Source organism: Sitophilus oryzae, unplaced genomic scaffold (genome assembly GCF_002938485.1).
Source record: "Sitophilus oryzae breed Bouriz unplaced genomic scaffold, Soryzae_2.0 scaffold_1350_pilon_pilon, whole genome shotgun sequence".
Classification (NCBI taxonomy): Eukaryota; Metazoa; Arthropoda; class Insecta; order Coleoptera; family Curculionidae; genus Sitophilus; species Sitophilus oryzae.
Window position 1 is genome coordinate 452,906 of NW_022146005.1, and position 22,488 is coordinate 475,393.

Consider the following 22,488-nt stretch of genomic DNA (forward strand, 5'->3'; position numbering starts at 1 on the left):
ATGTAAATAATAAAACAGTTTGTCCTCTTCTAAAGACAATTTGTAGACATACTGTATAGAATACGCTCTCGAAAGATGCGTACAATTTATCTTAGATATCTTAGAACTATCGAAAACAGGAAATAGTTATCTTATCCGATAGTCAAGCAGCACTAAAAGCGATCAACTCAGTAACCAGCAATTCAAAGTTGGTCAGAGAATGCCTGGAGAAGCTGAACAAATTAGGCAAAGAAAATAAAGTCCTCCTACTTGGGGTGCCCGCTCACCAAGAGATAGAAAGCAATGAAAAAGCAAACGATCTAGCTAGAAAAGGAGCGAACACTGAACCAGAACCGTTCTGTTTTCCAAGCGGAAACCAGCTTAAAGCTGAACTGAAGAACCTGGAGGATTCCATCCGTAACCTGGAATGGGAATCCTCCAACGGTCTAAGACACTCGAAAAAGTTCCTCAGAACTTACGACCGAAAAAAGTCAAAGACTTTCCTTGATTTAAGTAAGATCAATCTTCGGATTGTCACGGAGTTTCTAACAGGACACTGCCTCCTCAACGAACACCTCAGTAGATTGAAGCTGAGATGGAGAATGCAGATTCTGTGGGGAAAATGAAGAAACACTATCGCTGAGTGCACCGAGATGGCAACCGTTCGTGTTATAAACTTTGGTACAGCTGATGTCAAAGATGGAGAGCTGGCCTCTGTGAAGCCGTGTCAGGTACTGGCTTTTGTCAAAGCATTGAGACTGTATGATGAGTTCCCAACCCGCTATAACTCAAGAAAGGGGAACACAAAATAAATCGGTAAGGTCGCGGTGATTAAGCTACCTGCTAAACATTCTACATTATAGTGTATAGAGAAATAATAATAATGAAGCTTAAAATAACACAGCTTTTAATCCAAACTTCATGATCCAGCAAGCTTTATATGATTACAGAGAAACATGTTTTAAACGTGAAAGGCACTGCTTGTTTGATCAAATAGATATTTGGTCGTACCAGATGTGAAATGAGAGCGTCTATCATGTGTCCATTGAGATAATATAAAGACATCAACAAAATTACAGAAAAAACAACCTACATTTGAATTAAAATAATTGTCACATTCTTTCACTTGTCATTCTATACTCTACTAGGGTTATAAAATCTATATTTTATTTTCTTTATATTGTAATTAATTTTGACTCTCTCACTTGATGGAGGTTACAGACAGTGTTTATCAACGTAATATTTTCCAGGGTTTCCAACATACCGTTGATAACCCTACAAACATTCACCCCATAATTTCACTCCAGGCTACGTAATCAACAACATTTTAGGGTCATATTTCTCAAACAGATTACTACCCTTTTAGACAGTCTGTTCTTAAACGATTTTAAAATCAAAAACGGGGGGATCCAAATGAACACACAGACAGACAAGGAGAAAGCGTTTATATTAATAGATATCTCATGAGGTCCCCCTCTTGTTCGTAAAAAGTCGACTCCTCCGCATCAAGGAACAAAGGATCCAGATAATAAATGAACTTTTGCCGGGTTACAAATGGGTCGTAGGCAAAAAGCTGCGATCGCAATTTCAATTTTTGTTTCCTCCGATGTTTGACAAAGTGTCTCCGGATGTGTGTCCGTAAAAAGAGCTCCTTTTACATGAAGGCATTAGTTTTAGCTTTGGGCTGTGCCTTTTTGTCCTCCCTGGATTAATGGAAAAGCCGTCAGCGAGCGCCATCCGACAAAGGATTAATGTTTGACTATATCAAACTAAAGGAGAAATTAATTCATGAGTATGCCGAGTCGTCAGCTTTTCTGTATTTAATTAGGACAATTTGAAATCCTCTGGAGTTAACTTATTTTAATTAACTTAGAGTATAGCAGTCAAAAATAAATAGTTTGAAAGTGGTAGACAATGATCAATTCGGTTGAAATGGATAATAAATTAGTACCTCTGTATATAGAAAACTAATACACGTAGGATAGTATTTAAGTTCTCAATCGAAAAATCCTCAAGCAAACAAAATACGAATTGTCAAAATATTATGTCATCAAGCAAACATCATATGCAAAGCATCACTTAAATCTAATAATATGAAACCGGATTTGCTTTAGAATGCTTACTCTGAGATGTACCTCGACAAGATTATATTAACACGTTGAGGGGCGCTGACGCCTTACGGCGTCCAAATGAATTTGATAAACATTGGCACTACGCCGTACTGCGTGATTACTTTCTTAGCAGATTAGAGCAGTACGCCGTACAGCGGCGACGTTTTCATATAAGATACATATATCCCCACCCTACTGCCGCATTTAACAGAAACGTAAACAAACCAGTGTTCTTTTCCGCCGAAATACCCCCTCCGCATTTCAATAATGACGTGATCATGCCGACGCGGGAAATGTCGAGGCACAACGCCGATCTGCGTCCAACGCATCATCATTCGTAGTACGGCCGTGAAAAGTAGTGTCCGTTTTAGCAACAGTTGTTTATTTACCTGGCGTATTTCGCAAAGTAAGGTAAGTACATTGCTTTTTAGTATTGTTTTACGTTTTGTTACATTCTTAACTTGCCATCGAATATGTGCACTGTGATTTCCCCTATTTCTAAGTCATCAAATGTCGGGAATATTGCTTATTTATTTATGAAGCAGGAGAAAGCAGAATGTATTTTACCAATATTAGTTAGATTTTCCTTTCCTTTCCGTTTGCCTATATTCCCTACCTGCCATGAAACGTGTGTTAGATAATTTTGCTCTATTTCTAAGTTATTTATTTGTAAATAAATTAGGGGAACTCAGGGCAGATATTATTTAGATGTTGGTTGTGTCTCTTCAGCAGTTTTGCAGGCTGTTTATTCCATTTCAGATGGATCCATATCAACGAGAGCAAGAAAGACTTTCTCGGCTCTTCGACGAAGTTGTAACCAGCGAAGAGGAGGAAGAAGAGGATCCTTATGCTGACGTAGACGGGGAATATGGATCTGATAAAGACTATCAACCAGATGATGAGTCCTCTACATCATTAGAAGAGGACGAATCAAATAGCTCTGTACCAGATATAGGATCCCAGCCGTCTGACCCTGAGGTAGAAGAAGAGTGGGAAACTACCACGGCTCCTATACCAGATTTCCACTTTGATGAAAGTACAGTTGGTGTCAAAGTAAATATTGATCCCAACTCAACTCCGCTTGAAGTTGCACAACTTTTTATAACACCGAACATCCTCGATTACATTATTGGATGTACAAATAATTATGGTACGGTTTTAGCAGCTGGTTCCAAGACAAAAACAAGAAGGTCGAGAAATGCATATTTTCGTACCGTTACAGTGGATGAGATGAAACAATTTCTAGGTCTGTGCCTATTACAAGGGCAAATATCTACCTCAAACATGCGTCGCTATTTTTCCCATAAAGATATCCTCTATTTTCACCCAATCTTCAGTCATGTGATGTCTGGTAGGCGTTTTGAGCAGTTACTTAGGGTTGTGTGCTGTTCTCCTCTCGAATCCAAAGGTAAAGAGAAAGTGCAACATTTGATAGACATGGTCATTTCTCAATGTCAAGCAATTTATGGACCGAGTAAGGAACTTTCAATTGATGAAAGCCTATTGCATTTTCGAGGTAGACTTGGATTCAGGGTTTACATCAAAGGGAAGAAATCACGATACGGAATAAAGTTCTTTGAACTTACTACTTTTGATAGCTACCTCCTAAATATGGAAATGTAGGTGGTGCAATAAATAACACTGATTTTGAAAGTTCTAAAGTTGGGTCATTAGTAATCAGGCTGATGAAGCCCTACCTTTCAAAGGGGCATGAGTTATACATGGATAACTTCTATAATAGTATTGACCTTTCTAACAAACTTCTAGACTTGAAGACTCACACAAATGGTACCCTCCGAGCGAACAGGAAGGGAAATCCAAAACAACTAGTTCAAAAGAAGCTGAAAAAGGGGGATCATTTTTGGGTAAGAAAAAAGCAGGTATACGTTTCAAAGTGGAAAGACAAGCGTGATGTACTTGTCATAACAACTCGGAATCATCCACGTCTAATATCCGTGAAAAATCGATATGGGAAAGAAAAAACCAAGCCCGAGGAAGTTAGTTCATATAATAACTATATGTCAGGTATTGACCGCCTTGATCAGATGACCTCAACCTACTCATCACCGAGAAAGACCATTCGTTGGTATAAAAAGGTCATTTTCCATCTTCTCGATATTTGTGTATGGAATGCATATTACGTCTACCGCAAGTATTGTAACAGAAGTTGTAAATTTATAGAATTTAGAGATCAACTTATCAAGAGCCTTCTAAAAATTGACCCCAATATAGAAGCAAGACAACTAATGACCCGCCACAAGCACAATCCCAGGCGAAACGACACCACTTCGAATGAAGCTTATTTCGAAACCAGAAGCACGACAAATCATTGGCCTGAAAAGAATCCCGGCACTCCTGGACCAAATTCTAAGAAGAAATCTGTTTTCCTACGGTGTAAAATGTGCTCCAAAAAAGGGATTCGCAAGGAATCCAGCTACAGATGCAAAGGATGTCTTCAAAAACCGACGTTGTGCCCTGATTGTTTTGAGGAATGGCACCAAAATTAGATAAGTAATTTTCTTGTGTAAAGTTTTCAAAAAATAAATTACTGACAATCTGACACCCTTTGTTTAGAAATTTATAAATTTGTTGAACGCCGCACAGCGTCTGTGCTTTTTTGAACAACATATTATGTCTCAAATTAAACACAACGCCGATCGGCGTCGCTCAAAAAAATAAAAAATATGGTGGAAATATATTTGTTTTGGCCTTTTTATGTATTAAAACCTCTATTTTGCTGCCTAATCTACTATTTTCTGATAAAAAAAGGTAGTGTATGAATTTGCATTTTTTTTAAATGGCTAGCGCCCTTCAACGTGTTAAGATATCGCATCATTAGTAAGCTTAAGAAAGATACCGTTTATGGGGCAGATCTGCCATTTCTGATCAAATGTAACTCTTCTTATTTTTAATGTTTTCCTCTCTTCATTATTGTCTATTTACGAATATGGTTTCTATAGAAAGAAACCAAATATACAATTATTGGATTAAATAAAAAAGAGTAGGTGATAGTAGAACGTCTTAAAACGACATTTATACAGTGAAGCTACAATAAGGTTCATTTCTGAAAACTCGACAAGTTCAACTAGTATTCATAAAGATAGCAAAATAAGTTTTCGAAATTAGGTTGAAGCGAAGAAGAACGAAAGATAATTTAACTGAAAACGCGAGAAACTCTTTTGACACGATCGCGCCAAGTCGGGAAGGATTTATCGTTCCGAATATGAATGATATAAGCGTAGCGGCGAATAGTCGCCTATACCAACCTTTTCTTAACCCCCACGAACTGCTTGAATATGCGCCGCAGGTTCGAAACATTCACGAATGCAAATGCGGAACTCGGAGAATTATTAGACGAGTCGAAGAGCAAAAATCGCCTTTTCGAACCGACTAACTTGTCGTTTGATTCGATTTTCTTCGCTTTTGCCAACTTTACAGGAACGATTTCCTTTTTTTATTCCTTTTGGCGCCGAGCTCTTTTATTTGGAACTAGATAAAAGCCATTTTGTACGAGATAAGAGTAATTTTGAATTAGCCTGCATTTCGTTTATAAAGTTGAGCAGTATGTTAGATTTGGTAGACTGTATGGGAAAGGGAAAGTTAATCACCGCTTATAGATCCATTGTATCCCCAGTTATTGAGTTTCTTATGCGGGGATCTATTATGTCTTTTTATTAGCTAGTGATAATGTTCATATTAAACTGATACAAAGAAGTACTACTCGCGTTTATGAAATTAATCGGTCTCATTTGGAATTTAGTAATTATCATACGTCATATCCACAACTCACAGTTCACCTCAAAAATTTTACGAAATTTCCTCATGGAGAAAGCGTTGAAGTATATTTGCAACAAAATTGAAAACCGTTTAAAAAAATGCTGCAATTTTCAAAATATATAGATGTACAAGATAGTAATGATTAAAATCGATTATGTACAAAATGTAGCAATCCTGTAGAAAAGACTCTCTGTAATTTGAAAATATAAACCTCCGAATTTCATTATGAATCTTTATTGAATATAAGGATAACTTTTTAGTTATTAACGTAAATTGACATAACAAAAAATACATTAAACTTCAAATCAATATTGAGCTATGCTCAAATGACAAAAAAGGAAATAAAATTGACATACAATACAGCACAGAAATTCGTGCTGTTTCAGCTCGGTATAAGTGTTTTAGAGCTGCAATAATTTGGGAAAGATTTTAGAAAGTCCAGTTAGGCTAATTCGTGAACATTATCCTTATCTGTACCGCGAAACTTTAGCAGAAGTCGTCGCGCGCTTACCAATAAAACCATAACAGTCGGCTTCGCCTGTTAACCTACTGTGTGTATTCCATACGATCCCAGACCGAATATAGGTTAACGGCTGCTTCACGAACTTCGTGCCTTAATCCGTATGTTTTATTGTTGTTCTCGTCTTGTAAAATCCGAGAGAACGATAAGAAATATTGTCTCGGCGTGTATACTGCAGTATTAAGAGCTGTCCATTTTTTTGCCAGGACTGATTTTGTTGCTTTGGTATTCTTTGATAGCAGAAGCAATATAGGATGCAGAACTCAGATTGCATTAGATTTTTTTACAAGTCAATAAGAAAACAGTTATATTTTTATAAGAGGTTCATGAGCAGCTACATTAAGATCACTCATAAATTTTATTTTTGAATATGGTCAGATATTTGCATGTATAATACTAATATTCTTGTCAATTGTGTTGGCATTGTATTCGGTCGGCATATCTATAGCTTTGGGTGCTGATTTTCGCATGTATCAAGAGTACTGTCAGTAAACTGGCATAGACAGACACTCTTTCCTACATTCTTTGACGATTGTAGTAATTTCACGATTTACAGTAGTCCTTCGTCTTGATAAAAAGGTGATTATACAGGGTTGTTCACCACATACGACACGGAGTATTGTAGCTAAACGATTAGATTTTTACAAATTGTAAGTTTTGGGTTTTTTGAAGGTCTATTAGAGCTACAATTTAAAAATATTTTTACAATATACAGAGTGTCCCAAATAAGTAAAAAATATTATAGTTTTATTTTTTTAAATGGAACACCCTCTATATTATTCTATTTTTGGATTCTACGATTGAAATAAAGGTAAATTTGATTAAGGTTTATCACACTTAAACCTTACCGTTTTTGAAATATTTTCAATTTTATGAAATTGCAGTAAAAAATTTAAGGCTTTATTTCTCCAAGGGTATCAAAGTTTTTAATACTAAATATTTACTGAAGGTTATTTATTGATCAGATATTGTGTTGCAATAATAAAAATGTTACTACCTTATACAGAGTGTCCAAAAATTTATATTAAATAATTACTAGCTTTAAACCGCAATAACTTGTTTAATTTAAATGGAACGCCCTATATATTTTACGTGAATCAAATGCACAACGTAATTGTCTATCAAATTATATTATATCATTTTTTACGCATCTCTTCAAGTTTTCGTAGAAAATGCATTTTCTTACAATTTAGACCTCATTTATCACTATACCCATGAAATATTGACATTTCCGATTTTTTTGAAGCACCATAATATGTACAAAACGTACAGGTGGTAAATATTGCAAGCCTATTGGCATACAAAAAAACTAATTAAATCTTTGTAAAAGAGTATACCAATTAAGTATCCACCATTATTTCCTACCAAAAACACCAAAAATTAGTTAATTACATACCTTTAAATTGTTTTAATTAATAAATTATTCTAAATAAATGTGGATTTGGCTCAGAAATCAATATAATAATAAGTTATGAAAATGAATGTCTTTGTTTTTATAAATAAGCATTCGTTAATAAATGAAATAAAATTTATAAGATGTTACTTTTTACCACACTGTCTAATACACACACAAAATTCAGTTTTTTAGGATTTGGAGCAATTATTACTACAACGTAAACAGTCAATTAATGTAGTTTGAATACTGGGATCATATTAATTGGTCCTCTTTAACAAAACATATTTAAACAGTTGTTTTTTATTTTTTAATTAAATAAGCGAACTATATCGACAATATTAGTATATGTACCCTTTGAAAATTTATTACATCTTTAAAAATAAGCTAACATGTCAATATTCCATGGGTATAGTGATAAATGAGGTCTAAATTATAAGAAAATGCATTTTCTATGAAAACTTGAAGAGATGAGTAAAAAATGAAACAATACAATTTGATAGACAATTACATTGTGCATCTGATTCACGTAAAATATATAGGATGTTCCATTTAAATTAAACAAGTTATTGCTGTTTAAAGCTAGTAATTATTTAATATAAATTTTTGGACACTCTGTATAAGGTAATAGGTTTTTTTATTGCAACACAATATCTGATCAATAAATAACCTTCAGTAAATATTTAGTATTAAAAACTTTGATACCCTTGGAGAAATAAAGCCTTAAATTTTTTACTGCAATTTCATAAAATTGAAAATATTTCAAAAACGGTAAGGTTTAAGTGTAATAAACCTTAATCAAATTTACCTTTATTTCAATCGTAGAATCCAAAAATAGAATAATATACAGGGTGTTATATTTAAAAAAATACAACTATAATATTTTTTACTTATTTGGGACACTCTGTATCTTGTAAAATTATTTTTAAATTGTAGCTCTAATAGTCCTTCAACGAACCCAAAACTTACAATTTGTAAAAATCTAATCGTTTAGCTACAATACCCCGTGTCGTATGTGGTGAACAACCCTGTATACATAATCGGGTTACAACCGTCTTCCGATTCCTAATATCCACCTCTCTCTATCTCCCCAACCATCTACTTTCAAACCTCTGTACAAAAAATCTGTACTTTATCAATACCCTCTCTCCAGCTCTTGCGTGGTCTTCCTCTTTTTCTTCTGCCTTGAAGGTCCAATTTAATATTTTCTTTGGGATTCGATGTTCTTCCATTCTTTGCACATGTCCATACCATATTAATCGCAGAGTTCTAATGTCATCTATGATGACGTGTTTTAGTTCCATTTGTCTTCTTGGTTCTTTTCTGGATCTCCCAGCCGACCTTCTCCAAAACTCCTTCTCCGAGGCTTTTAGCGTTCTTTCAGCTTTCTCTTTTAAGGGACATGTTCTCCATACTTCAGAGCTGTAGGTAATTATGCTTTTTACAATGGAATTGTAAATTCTTTTTTTTTTGTTTTCTATCGTTATATTCTTATCCTATAGTATTCCATTTAGCATCGAAACTGCTTTTCTGTCTTGCATACTTCTTCATCCAGTGATCCGTCTTTGGATATTTTCATTCCGAGATATTTCTACTGTTGCTAGTGGTAGGTCTTGTTGTTGTCCACCAATGCACAAGTATTCGGTTTTTTAATATTCACTTCTAATCCCCATTTTTCATACTCCTCGTATTATAATAATGTTAGAAATAAAAATCGTTTATAAATGCGAATGTATATTCTGCGTATTCAAAAATAAACACTCAGATATATATTTCTGTCAACACCGCGAAATATTTCAAAGTTTTCAAGTAGTTTAACTTCGTTCTACAAAGATTTATGCTTGTTTTATACTCTTGTTATAGACTTTTCTTGGAATCGAAAATGCTTAGGTATGACATTGGGATAAAGTAAGTAAGGCTTGACGAATATAATGTTATTGTTTTCAGAATAATGTACAAATTTAATAACAATATTAAAATACGATCACATTGAATCATGCCTTAACGTATTCTACCCCTTCTGTACAACCCACTGAAGTTTACACGGCACACTATTTTTACACCCTAATATAACTTAAATTATATCTGCATGAAGTTTTCTTGAACCATTTCTTAACTATGAATAATTCATATTTTCTTGAGTTGAGGTTCATTAAATAAATAAATTAAAACCTGTCGAATAGCACGAATATCCAAAGTGCTGAAAAAAGAAAATAAAAATCTCAAGACAATAAAAACTTTTGAAGATGCCCCAAACTTAAGGGCGAAAAGTCAAGATGTTTTACAAAAAAATAAATTTATTTATTTAACGAACCTCAACCCAAGAAAAGATGATTTATTGATACTTAAAACTATTTTATGTGTGTTTCTAAACGAATTCTATGACATATAATTTAATAAATTAGTTAATTTTAAGAACCTATTTCACCATTCGTATACGAAATACCAAACGAATCATTAAGAAGACAATGCTTGTAAATTATCCTCCGACTAAAAAATAATCACGACTAAACAAAACCGCCCTATTTCTAAATTAAAGAGAATAATGAACGAACAAAAGCAAAAAGAAATTAAGAAATAGATTTAATGAACGGATCACGACCGCAATGCAACCGAATGCCAGCTTTCTTTTTTGTTTGATATTTTATAATTTAATTTTTCTTGGTGGGCCTTTGTCAAACGATATTTCGCTAATAATACTTGCCGTAACAATGGTAAAGGCTGAGTAACGGAGCCGCATTTTGGTCATGAAAGTTCGCGAGACACACTTGTTGCTACATTCAATTTTTAGGAGCGCATTATTTGTATAGAGGGTGGGCCGATTTTAGAGACATTGGGTTTTCTAATATTTAATTTTCCACAGAATCGAAGAAGACAAATTGTTTCAAAGAATGCCTAGAGAATCTGAACAAATTAGGCAAAGAAAATATAGTCCTACTCTGGGTGCCAGCCAAGGGATAGAAGATAATGAACCAGAACCGTACTACTTCCCAAGTCGAAACCAACTTGAAGCGGAACTCAAGAAACTGGAAGAATGTAGAATGTTGGGGGGGGGAGTTAGTCACCGCGACCATATAGATCTATGGTGTGTTCCCCTTTCTTGAGTTATAACGAGTTATAACTCATCATACAATCTCAGGGCTTTAACAACAGCCAGTATCTGAGACGGCTCCACAGAGGCCAGCTCTCCGTCCTCGACATCAGCCGTACCAAAGTTCGTGGCACGAACGGTCGTCGTTTCGGCGCACTCAGTGGCGCACTTTCGGCGCTTTCTGTTTCGGCGCACTTTCGGCGCAATGTTTCGGCGCACTTTCGGCGCACTCGTTTCGGCGCAAGGTGTTCTGGTGTTTCCCCATTTTCCCCACAAAATCTGCATTCGCCGTTGTTTCTCAGCGTCAGCCTACTGAGGTGTTCGTTGAGGAGACAGTGTCCTGTTAGAAACCCCGTAACAATCCGAAGATTGTTTTTACTTAAATTAAGGAAAACCTTTGTTTTTTCTGGGTCGTAAGTTCTGAGGACCTTTTTCGAGTGTCTTAGACCGTTGGAGGACACCCATTCTAAGTTACGGATGGAATCTTCCAGATTCTTCAGTTCCGCTTTCAGTTGGTTCCCGTTTGGAAAACAGAACGGTTCTGGTCCAGTTAGTGGAGTGTTCGCTTCTTTCCTAGCTAGATCATTTGCTTTTTCATTGCCTTCTATCCCATGGTGAGCAGGCACCCAGAGTAACCCTGAATGGGAATCCTTCAACGGTCTAAGACAGTCGAAGAAATGTCTCAGGACTTACGACCGAGAAAAATCAAAGACTTTCCTTGATTGAAGTAAGAACAATCTTCAGTTTGTCATGGGGTTTGAACAGGAGACTGTCTCCTCAATGGACACCTCAATCGATTGAAGCTAACAACGGCGAATGCAGATCGTGTGGAAAAAATGGGGAAACACCAAAACACCTCATCACTAAGTGCGCCCATACGACATTCGTGACATAAACTTGAATACAACAGATATCGGAGATGGAGAACTAACCTCTGTAAAATCAATAGACATAATAGAACTATAACTTGGCTATGTTTCAGAATCACCAATGTATTGTTTCCATTCATAACCGTGACGTCGTTTCCATTTATTAACACGGTACATATCGGTGAAATTTAACGATCCAAAGAGCAAACAATCGACTGGTTTTCTCTCTTCATTTCTATCAACTACTCTCTGACAGACGTCAAAAACCCACAGCGCCAACGAATCGAAAGATCGTTATTATTGAAATAATTCCGGATCGAGTTCGTTTGATGTGTCGGTAATGAGAAGACAAGCGAGTTGGCTTGCAAATTTCCGATTATAGAGCGGGACGGATCGGCTGGTAAAATGGCGGCAAAGGAGAACAAAGTAAGCGGTCGGCTCCCGATGAAGCATTGAGATGTCGAATGCAAATTGCACGTGGAACTGACTGAAACGTTGAGAGATCGCGGTCGGCGGCAGCGTAGTCGTCGGGATTCTGTCGTTCGTGTGTGCGTATGTGTTGACAGATGTGAGGTTTAGTTTTATTTCGATGTTTTATCAAACCTCCTTACGTGTTGCTTTGGGTTAAAAATAAACCGCTTGAATAGAAGGTCCTGTTTACTCCAAAACTAATATATATTTTGTAGTTATTTCGTTTTTTTTCTCAATTCCCCTTATCCAAGTATTGAGGAATTAAATCCTATATAAACAAAATAAAACACTTATTCAACACTATACACCAAAACGCCTAACGCGTATTTCGCTAACCATTCATCTTCGCTTCTATACATCAGCAAATGGTTAGCACAATGCGCGTCCTTAGTATTGAAAGTAAAGTGTTATGGTATATTTGTGGTGAATTAGTGTTTTATTTTATTGTAGCACCAAAAGCTCCAACCCTCAACTGTATATCTGTACTGAACTGCATCTGTCTGGAAATTATAGTCAAAATTGTTATAATATAATAATAGCTCCCGTATATATCAATTAACGCCTTGGGAGTAGCAAGGTACAGCTTGCCATATTAGAGCCGTTCAGTATACAAGGAAGGTAATGTGGCTAGCACTACGCTTCAACCACCTATTATTACCTCAGGATTATGAACCCCAAGTACTCATTTAAGGCTGAGTCGACATAGGTACCCAAACTATTTTTATTTTATTAAAAATAGTCGGCTGATGAAATGCCGGGTGTAGGACTCGGACCCAAAACCTTGAGATTGGTAGACGAGAGCTGTACCTCTACGCCACCGGGCACCTTCAACTCAAAATTGTTATACCTACCAAAAAACTTATTAAGAAACAACATATAAATTCAAATCCCTGTATTCTTGTTCAGGAAATTCTACACTAAAAGTCATTTAATTGAGATTTTTGTTTGTTTACTGTTTATTTGTCTGTTAGATGAATATCTTCTTGGTGCTGTAAAGTGTTTATTTATTTACTACTGTTAACGTGAGAATCCACTTATTTAGATTTTCTATAAAAATATTTCTCTAAAAATATGTAAATTTATTCTAATTCTAAACATTCATTAATTTCTCCAATATGATCATAATATCACAATAAAGAAACATAAATTGCCTCTTCGTTTTTCCTTAAAACTAATTTATATTTTTTTCTGAACACTGGCATTATTTTTTCTGATAAAATTAACGTTTAACGACGGGCCAACGAAAATATAAATATTGACAGAACTTAACACCTCCATTATAGAGAAGAGTAGCATTTAATATGTAAAATAGGATTTCCTTTTTAGTTAACAGCTCACAATTTTTATAATAGATATTATTAAACATTTTTATATCCAAGAATTTCTTGGACAAATACCATTCATCATTTTCATTCTATTATGTTCTGTACAGTAGATTTTAAGTAAGTTTTTACACATTTATAAGAACAGTTTTAAATTTGAAAGCTGAAAGATACGTGCAGACTTTGTCAATCTGAAGAAGAAATGACAGCACACATTTTATGTCAGTACGACAGACTAGAAAATGTGCGGTTCTTCAGAGCTGAGGAGGATGACTGGACATTGACAAAGAGCTTAGGGATGTAGGGTTGAGAGTTTTTAGACTTTTTGAAAAGAATAAGACTGGAAAATGAACCTAGAGATCAAAAGAGGACCACAATAGATCTGAAAGAGTTTCAGTGGAACAGACCAATAGCCAACTCAAAAATCTAATCTGATCTATATCTCCAATTTATATCCAGACCATATATTCTATGTTTAACTTCATTCCAAGTTAGAGAGTCACTTTTTATATGATATTATGTGGCTTAATTAGATTTACGTAACATATTTAATTTTCAGAAGTCTCGTTTGCCAGAAAGGTAGTATGGACATTAATTACTAAAGACATTATATTACGCAACGTCCAATATTAATTACGCTGACCGCCATTAATAACAAAGGAACCATATAAAATGCTATGCAATTACCAGAAGCTAGCCGGCTAAAACGCGCCGCCAATCAAACTGGATCAGAACCAAAATCAATATCAATTTAACGTTTAATGTTAATGGCGAGGACGCCGGATCGATACGCTCTCTATCTTTATCTACTGTACGTTTCGTATTTAATGCGCCATAATCAATCCTCAGGTGGGTTTTTGTACCAACGGGACCATATACGGTGTACGAGGTACTTGGCCGGACGCTATAATAAATTACCGGGAGTACTGTAAAAGTACGTGGCACGTTAGAAATGTAGATTTTCGAAATAATTCTTCCTTTTTCGAAGCCAGTGCGAGCCTGTGAGCATTTCGCCACAGCTAAACATGGGAAAATCTATATAAACTTAATTAATGACTGAGATGAGAGGCGACGCATATATGCAGTCTGAAATATTTCTTAGATACTTAAAATATTAGTGTGTAGTTTAGGGCATAACGAGGAATCTGCATAATTTATTAATTTATGATTATTGGACTAACTCAATCACTTGTATAGTGTCAGTAATATTATGTTCAGACAAATCTATACTTCATACTAAGCTAGCTGATGTAGTACATTTTGTTTTCATTTTTTAGTTTCATTCGCAAAATACCCAACTGTTACCCAACAGATCTATTAAATCCAGTAAGTCAAAGTAATTCAGCATATTTTTTTTATTCAACCCAACCAATCAATCCATGAAATATATATTCTGTCATCATCATCATCATCATTTTCAGCTTATTCAACCATTTCCAACTATGATGTAGCTTTCCTCATATATTTCGATGCTCTCTTTGTAGTTGGGCCTATTGTTGGCTATACGGGTCCAAGTTATCCCTGCTAATTTCGTAATATCATGGTCCCATCTCAGATTCGGTCTTCTTCTAGGTCTCTTAATTCCTTCTGGTTACCATGCTGTAATTTTTGTATTCTCTCTGTTGTCCGTCGTTCTTTCCAGGGGTCCCGCGCATCGTCACTTGAGGGATTTGACTCTGTGGATGACATCTACTCGTATTACCTGGGTCTTTTGTCGTATCCACTCTATTCTATATTTTCTGTATGTTCTTTTATATCGGTCTTCGCTGGTCATGGGCAGTAGTGGCAATGACCGCGATAAACTTAACCTTCAATTGCTTGCGTCTTATTTCGTCGACCTATTTGTTATATTTTAATTGTCCTAATTTTATTTCAAAATAAATCTAGATTGACGTGACGTAAGGAATGGTAAAACGGACATGATTACATTATCTTGGCTGCATTAAATTATATTTTTTATTATGTTTTCCCCAAATTGATATAAACCCAATAGTACAAGAGCTAGCAACGTCTGGAAAACAAGTATTTTAAGAAAACTGGCTCTTTGATATATCTTTTACTATGCTCTCTGGAACAGCGGGCAGGCCTAGGGATCGGCAAGACAAGAAATCTTGTCTTGACAAGCAATTTCTTGTCTTGTCTTGAAATATTTTCAAGAATTAAAAAAAATCTTGTATTGACCATTTCTTGAGAGTTGATTTCTTGTCTCGATTCAAAATATCTTGAAAATTCTTGACAAAAGGGGAACCCCCGTTTAAAATTCGTTTATTAAAGGGGAACCCCCTGTTTAAAAGTCGCGGTGAGATTGGTTAATGTGATGTTTATGCTTTATGCCTAAAATCGAGGGGCATGTCATTTAATTTTCAAAAAATTCAAAAACTTTGGGCCCATTATACTACAGTAGCCAAAATCATCGGATTTACATAATTTTGTGAATTATTATTATTATTATGTAACATTAAACTGAGTGATTGTGATGGTTCGTTGAGCATCAAATCTGAGCCATTCGTAATTGAATCTGGTTCAGAATACCTACCACCTCAGACACCTGGACGTAGAAGTTTAATTAGTGACTTTGACAGTAGTGACGGTGATAATACATACTACCACAGATAAAAACAGTCAAAATAACAATGATAAAAGCTACTCTACTTCAGTGGCGTACATTAAAATGTATTATTTTTTTTTATTTTAAAAGTTTTACGTTAATTCAAAAAGTCTGTATGTCACTGAAGTGGACCCGCTTTGCATAGTTTTTTTTTATTCTAATATCGTAGGCCATAACATATCCAAAAAATTATAAAAAAAAATTAAAAATTAAAAAATGATTAGGCATTAAAAAAGGTTCCTATTTAATTTGGCTCACATTATGCCAACTTTGGACATCCGATTTTGGACGTACCTACTTATGTCAACTTGGTTGGACAACTGGACATTGGACATCCGACAAAGTGCCGCTTCGTACAAATACTTTTTGCTCAATAATTTTTTTATCCATCAATTATATTCGCGCCCAGTCCTAATGTATTATCTTGATTTTTCTATACGCAGTACCGTCCCTGCGTGCACAATTTTAAAGCTATAAGCTAAATTCCCTCCCGTTGCTAGTCTAGGTGGCGGCGCCGGCCCTGGCGCGGCGGTCGGTATTCATTTTTCAAAGATTTATTCATTAATTCAAGCGACCATGGGGCACAACGGGAAGGGTGGGAAGATAATACATTCGGACTGGAATTCGGAGAATAATACATTCGGACTTGATCTTGTCTTGAAATCAAGACAAGATCAAGAGGTTGTTAAGAAAATGACAACCCCTATAGGCAGGCCGCCTGGCTGCCGATAGACATTAGGTTCACTCCTGCGCATTGAAAGAAGTTTTTATATTTTTATTTAGTCCTTTAAATACTAGTATTGAATATAAATCGAACAAAAGTCTCCATAGCGCGGCGCGAAAACGTTCAGCCTATAAAGCGAGAAGTCCAAAGTTCAATACCGGCTTGAGATAAACTTTTTTTTATTTTATTTTTGTTTATATTCTAATAGTAAAATATTAAATAATTTGGGTGATTAAAAAAAAGCACTCGAAAACGTTGCTAGCTCTTAGAATACATGTCGCATGTGTTTATGTCATATTTATACCCTCGACAACTAGTAAATTATGAATATTCTGCAAACTTTGCATAGGCCTTAAAAACAAGGCATTTTTTCCCTAAAAACAAGAAGACGAAATAAAAGTTAAATTTCTCGTGAAATTGCTGATAAGGCCCAAAAAATAAAACATAAATGCACACGCCTGGTGCGTAAAAGTGTGGAGGGTTGGAAAAGAGTTAGAGGCCGGTGCTTTATGAAGTGGATCGCGTCACCGTAGCAGCAATAATTCCTCGCCGCCGCCGACCGTTTTAACTCAATGGTTCGAGACAGGGCGATACGACGAGACAGGTCGCTCCCATTTCGGAAGTGGAGCCCATTGTTTCGAGTTGAAAGAGAATTAGAAAGATAAGAGGGAAGTTATTTTTGAAGTGCAGACGTAGAAGGAGGGAAGAGGATTTGGGGGAAAGTTTTCAGACACTATAATGTGCCTGTTTTCTTTGATTTGTTTCATCAAAGTGTTTTCTAAACGAAACCATACACGTTCAAACATGTTGGACTAACATGTTGGTAAAAGCAGTTGGAAGCGGGCTCGGTGAACATGTTCGAAGGTGTGTGACAGCGACGAACATTGTTGGCGGTTGGAATGCTCGGCTCCTTGTTCGGCTTGTCGATCCCTACCAACACGAACCGAGCGTGAAAATTCGCACGAGTACTCGATTATTGAAATAACCGACATCGCTCGATTATAAACGAGCTATGCAAGTGACGAGTTACGATCGACGAACGCAAGCGATCCTAGAATGAACTAAATTGAAATCCAGACTATTTCATTTTAATGTGACATACTCGATAAAAAGCCGAGTGAGTTTTCTACATACATTGCAGGTAGCAAATTTATACGACGCCGTATATATATTTATCCGTTGCGTATCTGAGCGACAAAATTTTACAACCTACATCGATAATGCTCTGAAATAAACTAAATCAAGCGATCAAGCGAATCGCTCGTCGCCTGCTACTTGCCATTCAGCACCGCAAGAATATGGGCCCTGTGCACGCAATTTACTGCTTGGCGCTTGGCGTTAACGAGTACTTACAACAAGCGACGGACGAAAAACCGTATCTTTAAATACGAGCGATATTTAGCTCGAGCGATCGCTCAGTTACTGCAATCGCTTGAAACTCGATTATTGAAATTAATCGATTTTTCCCATCACTAGTAATAATGAGATATGTATTAATGGTAGTACCGAAAGGTGTTATTGTATAAGATTCAGTTTTCGTTGTTTCTAATTATTAAACTTAAAAACGGTTAAAAAGGTATATTTTTATATTAAAATAGATAAATTAATCATAATGGCGTAACTACTATCTCTGCACTTTACTACACAGGGTATTTTATTCCCACCTTTTCTGAATTTTTCACCCTCTTTCAACAATTTAAAAGAAAATGTACAATTTTCAACATCTTTTTTACGAAAAAAACCTCATAGACGTGTTCCTGGGGTCAAAATATACCATCCCTGAAAATATTTGCACTTATTTAGGACTCACCTTTATATCAGACGGAATTTACAATTCAAAATCTCCAACAATAAATAAAGACAAACGTTTCTGAATCTTACGACACCGAAGGAACATAATTTCTTCTTCGACAACAATACAATTAAAAGGATTCCCGCACAAAACAAACTTTACATTGTCTCCGACGACTGAGGCGACCTCTCGTCACTAAAAGCCTCGAGACGAGTCTGTGACAGTTGGGCAAAACAACACCGCTACCAGTTCTCGTCTCTCAAAAGCACCCGAAACGAATTAAGAGCAATTTATTGTTTTCTATAACTCATTGCTAAAAGTGGGATCGTTCGTCCCGCTGCTTTTGACAGGATATTATTAAGGAAAACTGGCGCTCGTTATTTCCACCGTCTCTTGTTCGAGGAAACGGTCTTGGTTTTCCAGGTTGCATTTCCGCCTTTTCCGCAACGTTATTCTTCTGATGTTTGCCACAGCTAACGATAGGTTTTGTTTTGTGCACAAAAGCGCAAGTTTGTTTTTATTAAAAAGATATGAAAATAAATATCTCTAAACAGGAACACATATTGCAAATAAATTGGTGTGTGTACAAGACAAAACAAAATACATATATTTCAATCCCTGGTCATATTACGAAGATATCAAATTTCGTTTTAATATCTGAAAAAATAAATAACTTATTGGGGTGAATCAGTTTTGAAAATCACCCAGTATATCAAACAAATATATAATTAACGTTAAAATTTTACGAAAAATCACATCCGTTACAGTGTCTGACCATCGCACAACGAGAGAGGGAGAGGCGATCGCAAAGGGCAAAAGAGCCCCGGGGGCACCGAGGGCCCACAGTTCCACGCGTTATTGATGGAATCCGGCCTCACAATGGGTCCCGCCACCCCGGCTCACGGACGTAAAAAGCGCCTCTCATTTCATGGCCATTATTTCAATTCAATGAAACGGCCGCCTTTCTGTTGGCTTCTTTTGTGCTCGGCCGGTGCGAGCAATGAATATCTATATTGAAAATCGTTCGCTTTTCTAATAACAAAGACGCACACCTCCGGCTTTTGCTTAAATATTATCGGAGAAATTCTTCTGATTTCCCGTAAAAACGTCGTCGTCGCTTTTGTCAGTGTAGAACTGGGTCAAGTTTGTTTCTGCTAACTACGTCCAACGGTATAAAGATGTTGGAGTAAGTAGGCGTGAAAAAATTGAAGAAACGAATGGAAAATAGACATTTAGGTTAGGTTATGAAGATATTCTTGGATTTAGTAGAAATTTAATAAAAAAACAAATGATCTTATGTTAAATGCTGTCATAAGTGTCAAAGCTTCAATAAATGCATACATGAACGTAAACCACCAAATTCAATGCGTGTTCTTAAGAAAAAAAACAATAGTTTAAATTTAATCATTCTTAATAATTCTATTTAATCCAAAAATGATTTGTCACAGGATATACTGGGTGGCCCATTAGTGCGAGGAAGTTCAATATCGTCGTCGATATAGGGTATACGACGACGATATGAAAAAAGGTTTATACAGATGTAGCATGGTTTATAAAGAGGCATATCATAAAAATATTTTATTGTATATAGGGTGTCACATTTTTCTGTAGATAATTGGATTCAGCACTCTGCGGTGTTGCCATTCTATTACTTATTTACTAAAACTTTGGTTAAAAACTTTATATCCAAACAGCGGTAAAAAACTGGAGTTAATATAACTTTATTAATACTTGGCTATATATTTTATTTATTCAACAACAACACACAGAATTCTTGTTTTTCGTAAATATAACCCAAGTGTCCAATAACTCCCATGTATTCAGTAACTACCAAGTTTAGCCTGAAAAAAATATACATTTTTATAATACTCATTTTTAGTAGTACTTTTTATAGATATGTATTTTCTATTCCATTTGATAAAAATATTTTATAGTGTCCAACATTCTATGCATTTTGTAATAAGATAAAAATAATTTATTCCAATTAATTTTCCACAAGATATTAATACGTTTTCATCACCCTACAGCAATAAATATTTCCGTCTCATTATAAATCAGTGTAATACAATACACCTACCTAAATAAATAAATTAATACAATAATTAATGGAAACTATCCCATTGCATTTTTCCCGTGATTACCGAAGCCGATAAAAAGCTTTAAAGAAGCAACAAGGTGTGAGAATTTAATTAAGAATAATCCCAACGACTCCAAATCGATGACCAGAGAGAATTTAACTCAGAGAAATAAGTAAATATAGAGACGTTCAAAAATATTAACTGCCAATTTCGATTGATACAAATTTCAAAATTTTATGACTTAGATTTCTGTGATTTTTCTTGAGATGGTTATGCAGAATCTCACTGAAATAGGACAACTGATATCCCAATATAGCAAAACTAAATAAAGAAAAATATTTGTGTCAACAAGGACTTCGGAAATACTCTAAGTATACGTATTTCTCTGAGAAATTTAACGTTACTTTGATGGTGACCTTTTGCATTCTGAAGACGAATAAGCTGGCTGAAAATAATACCCTATTGTATAAGGTTGCATAATTTATGTTATTTTATAGATTAACGATTGATATTTAGAATTTAATACAGATTTTAAATTGGCTTTGGTGTAGGTGTGTTCTTTAATAATGCTGAGCCTTATGAAAGATCGAACAATATACCTATTGAATACCTATTTTTATCATTAAGAAATGTTAAAACCAGTTAAAACACTAATAGCGTTGGGGCAACGGCTTAGCTACGTTGAAACACCGGTTCCCATTAGAACACCGAAGTTAAGCGACGTAAGGCGATACTGGTGGATGGACGGGTGACCGGTTCGAAACTCTGTATCGTGCTGTTGTCCAAGGGAAAAGTGTAAAATCTATTGATACACACTGCTTATTCACGCCGGTTCGAGGCCCGATGAGATCGGATATCTCGTGAGTAAGAGTTAATTTAGACACTTCCTAAGTCGGTAGGGCACTGATCATGATATGGCCGAGGCCCGCGGTTCGGATTCCGAGTAAACAAAGTAGGCCCCGTCCAGATTAGCCCTGGCAGGAAAAAGGAGACGTTAACTGAAATCTTCTTTACTTCTTTACTTTTCTTTTACTAATAGCGTTACCTAACTCAATAACATTTATTAATCGTACTATAAAGAATTTTTTAATAGTTAATAATTTTCAGGAATATCTATTCATCACAGGAATTTTGAAAATATTAAGAATAACTGACAGTATTTTTAACGATTTTTTTTTAATTTCCGGTTGCAGTTGATTGGGTTGAAACTTGAAAATAGTTTCCACAGGCACTTTCAAAAACATTTAAATTAGCATAAACGTATTTTAATTAAAACTTCCTTATGTAACCTCATTCCGTTTTACTACCTGTGGAAATTACTTCCCTAATTAACTTTGTTGTAAAACATAAATTACAACTTAGCCATAAAACCAAATGTCGTTACCAAATCAATCTCACAATAGGTTTAGAAACAGAAAAAGTTGGTTAACAAGAAAACTGGATATTCGAGTTCGTACCTAAAGTGTAATCCAAGTGCAGCTACCTGTGATCTACATCAATATATGTTCAAAGTTTTTCAATAAGTCTACTTATAGAAAATATTGTAATACTTAAATGAATATAAGCAATTTTAAATTCCGATAGAATACATTTTTGTTTCCTGCAAGATGTGTGTTTCCTGAAACTGTCAAAATTCTACTATTAAAGGTTAAAGTTACAGGGTGGCGCCTCTCAATTTTGTGAGCATATGTAGGTTAGTTCAGAGCACTTTTTAAAAATATAGAGAGTTCTACAGGGTGCCTCCAAAAAAGTT

At 35.5% G+C, this 22,488-nt stretch overlaps 2 protein-coding genes across 2 annotated transcripts in view; one reads left to right on the forward strand and one right to left on the reverse strand.

Moving 5' to 3' along the window:
* LOC115875151 (MOXD1 homolog 2) overlaps window positions 1–22,488 on the reverse strand; it is a 233,737-nt gene that overhangs the window by 174,478 nt on the left and 36,771 nt on the right. The gene's annotated exons all lie outside the window — the stretch shown is intronic.
* LOC115875152 (piggyBac transposable element-derived protein 4-like) lies at window positions 2,170–3,713 on the forward strand. Its single transcript, XM_030890543.1, has 2 exons — window positions 2,170–2,501; window positions 2,850–3,713. The coding sequence occupies exon 2, from the start codon at window positions 2,850–2,852 to the stop codon at window positions 3,711–3,713; it is 864 nt and encodes a 287-aa protein (XP_030746403.1). The 5' UTR covers window positions 2,170–2,501.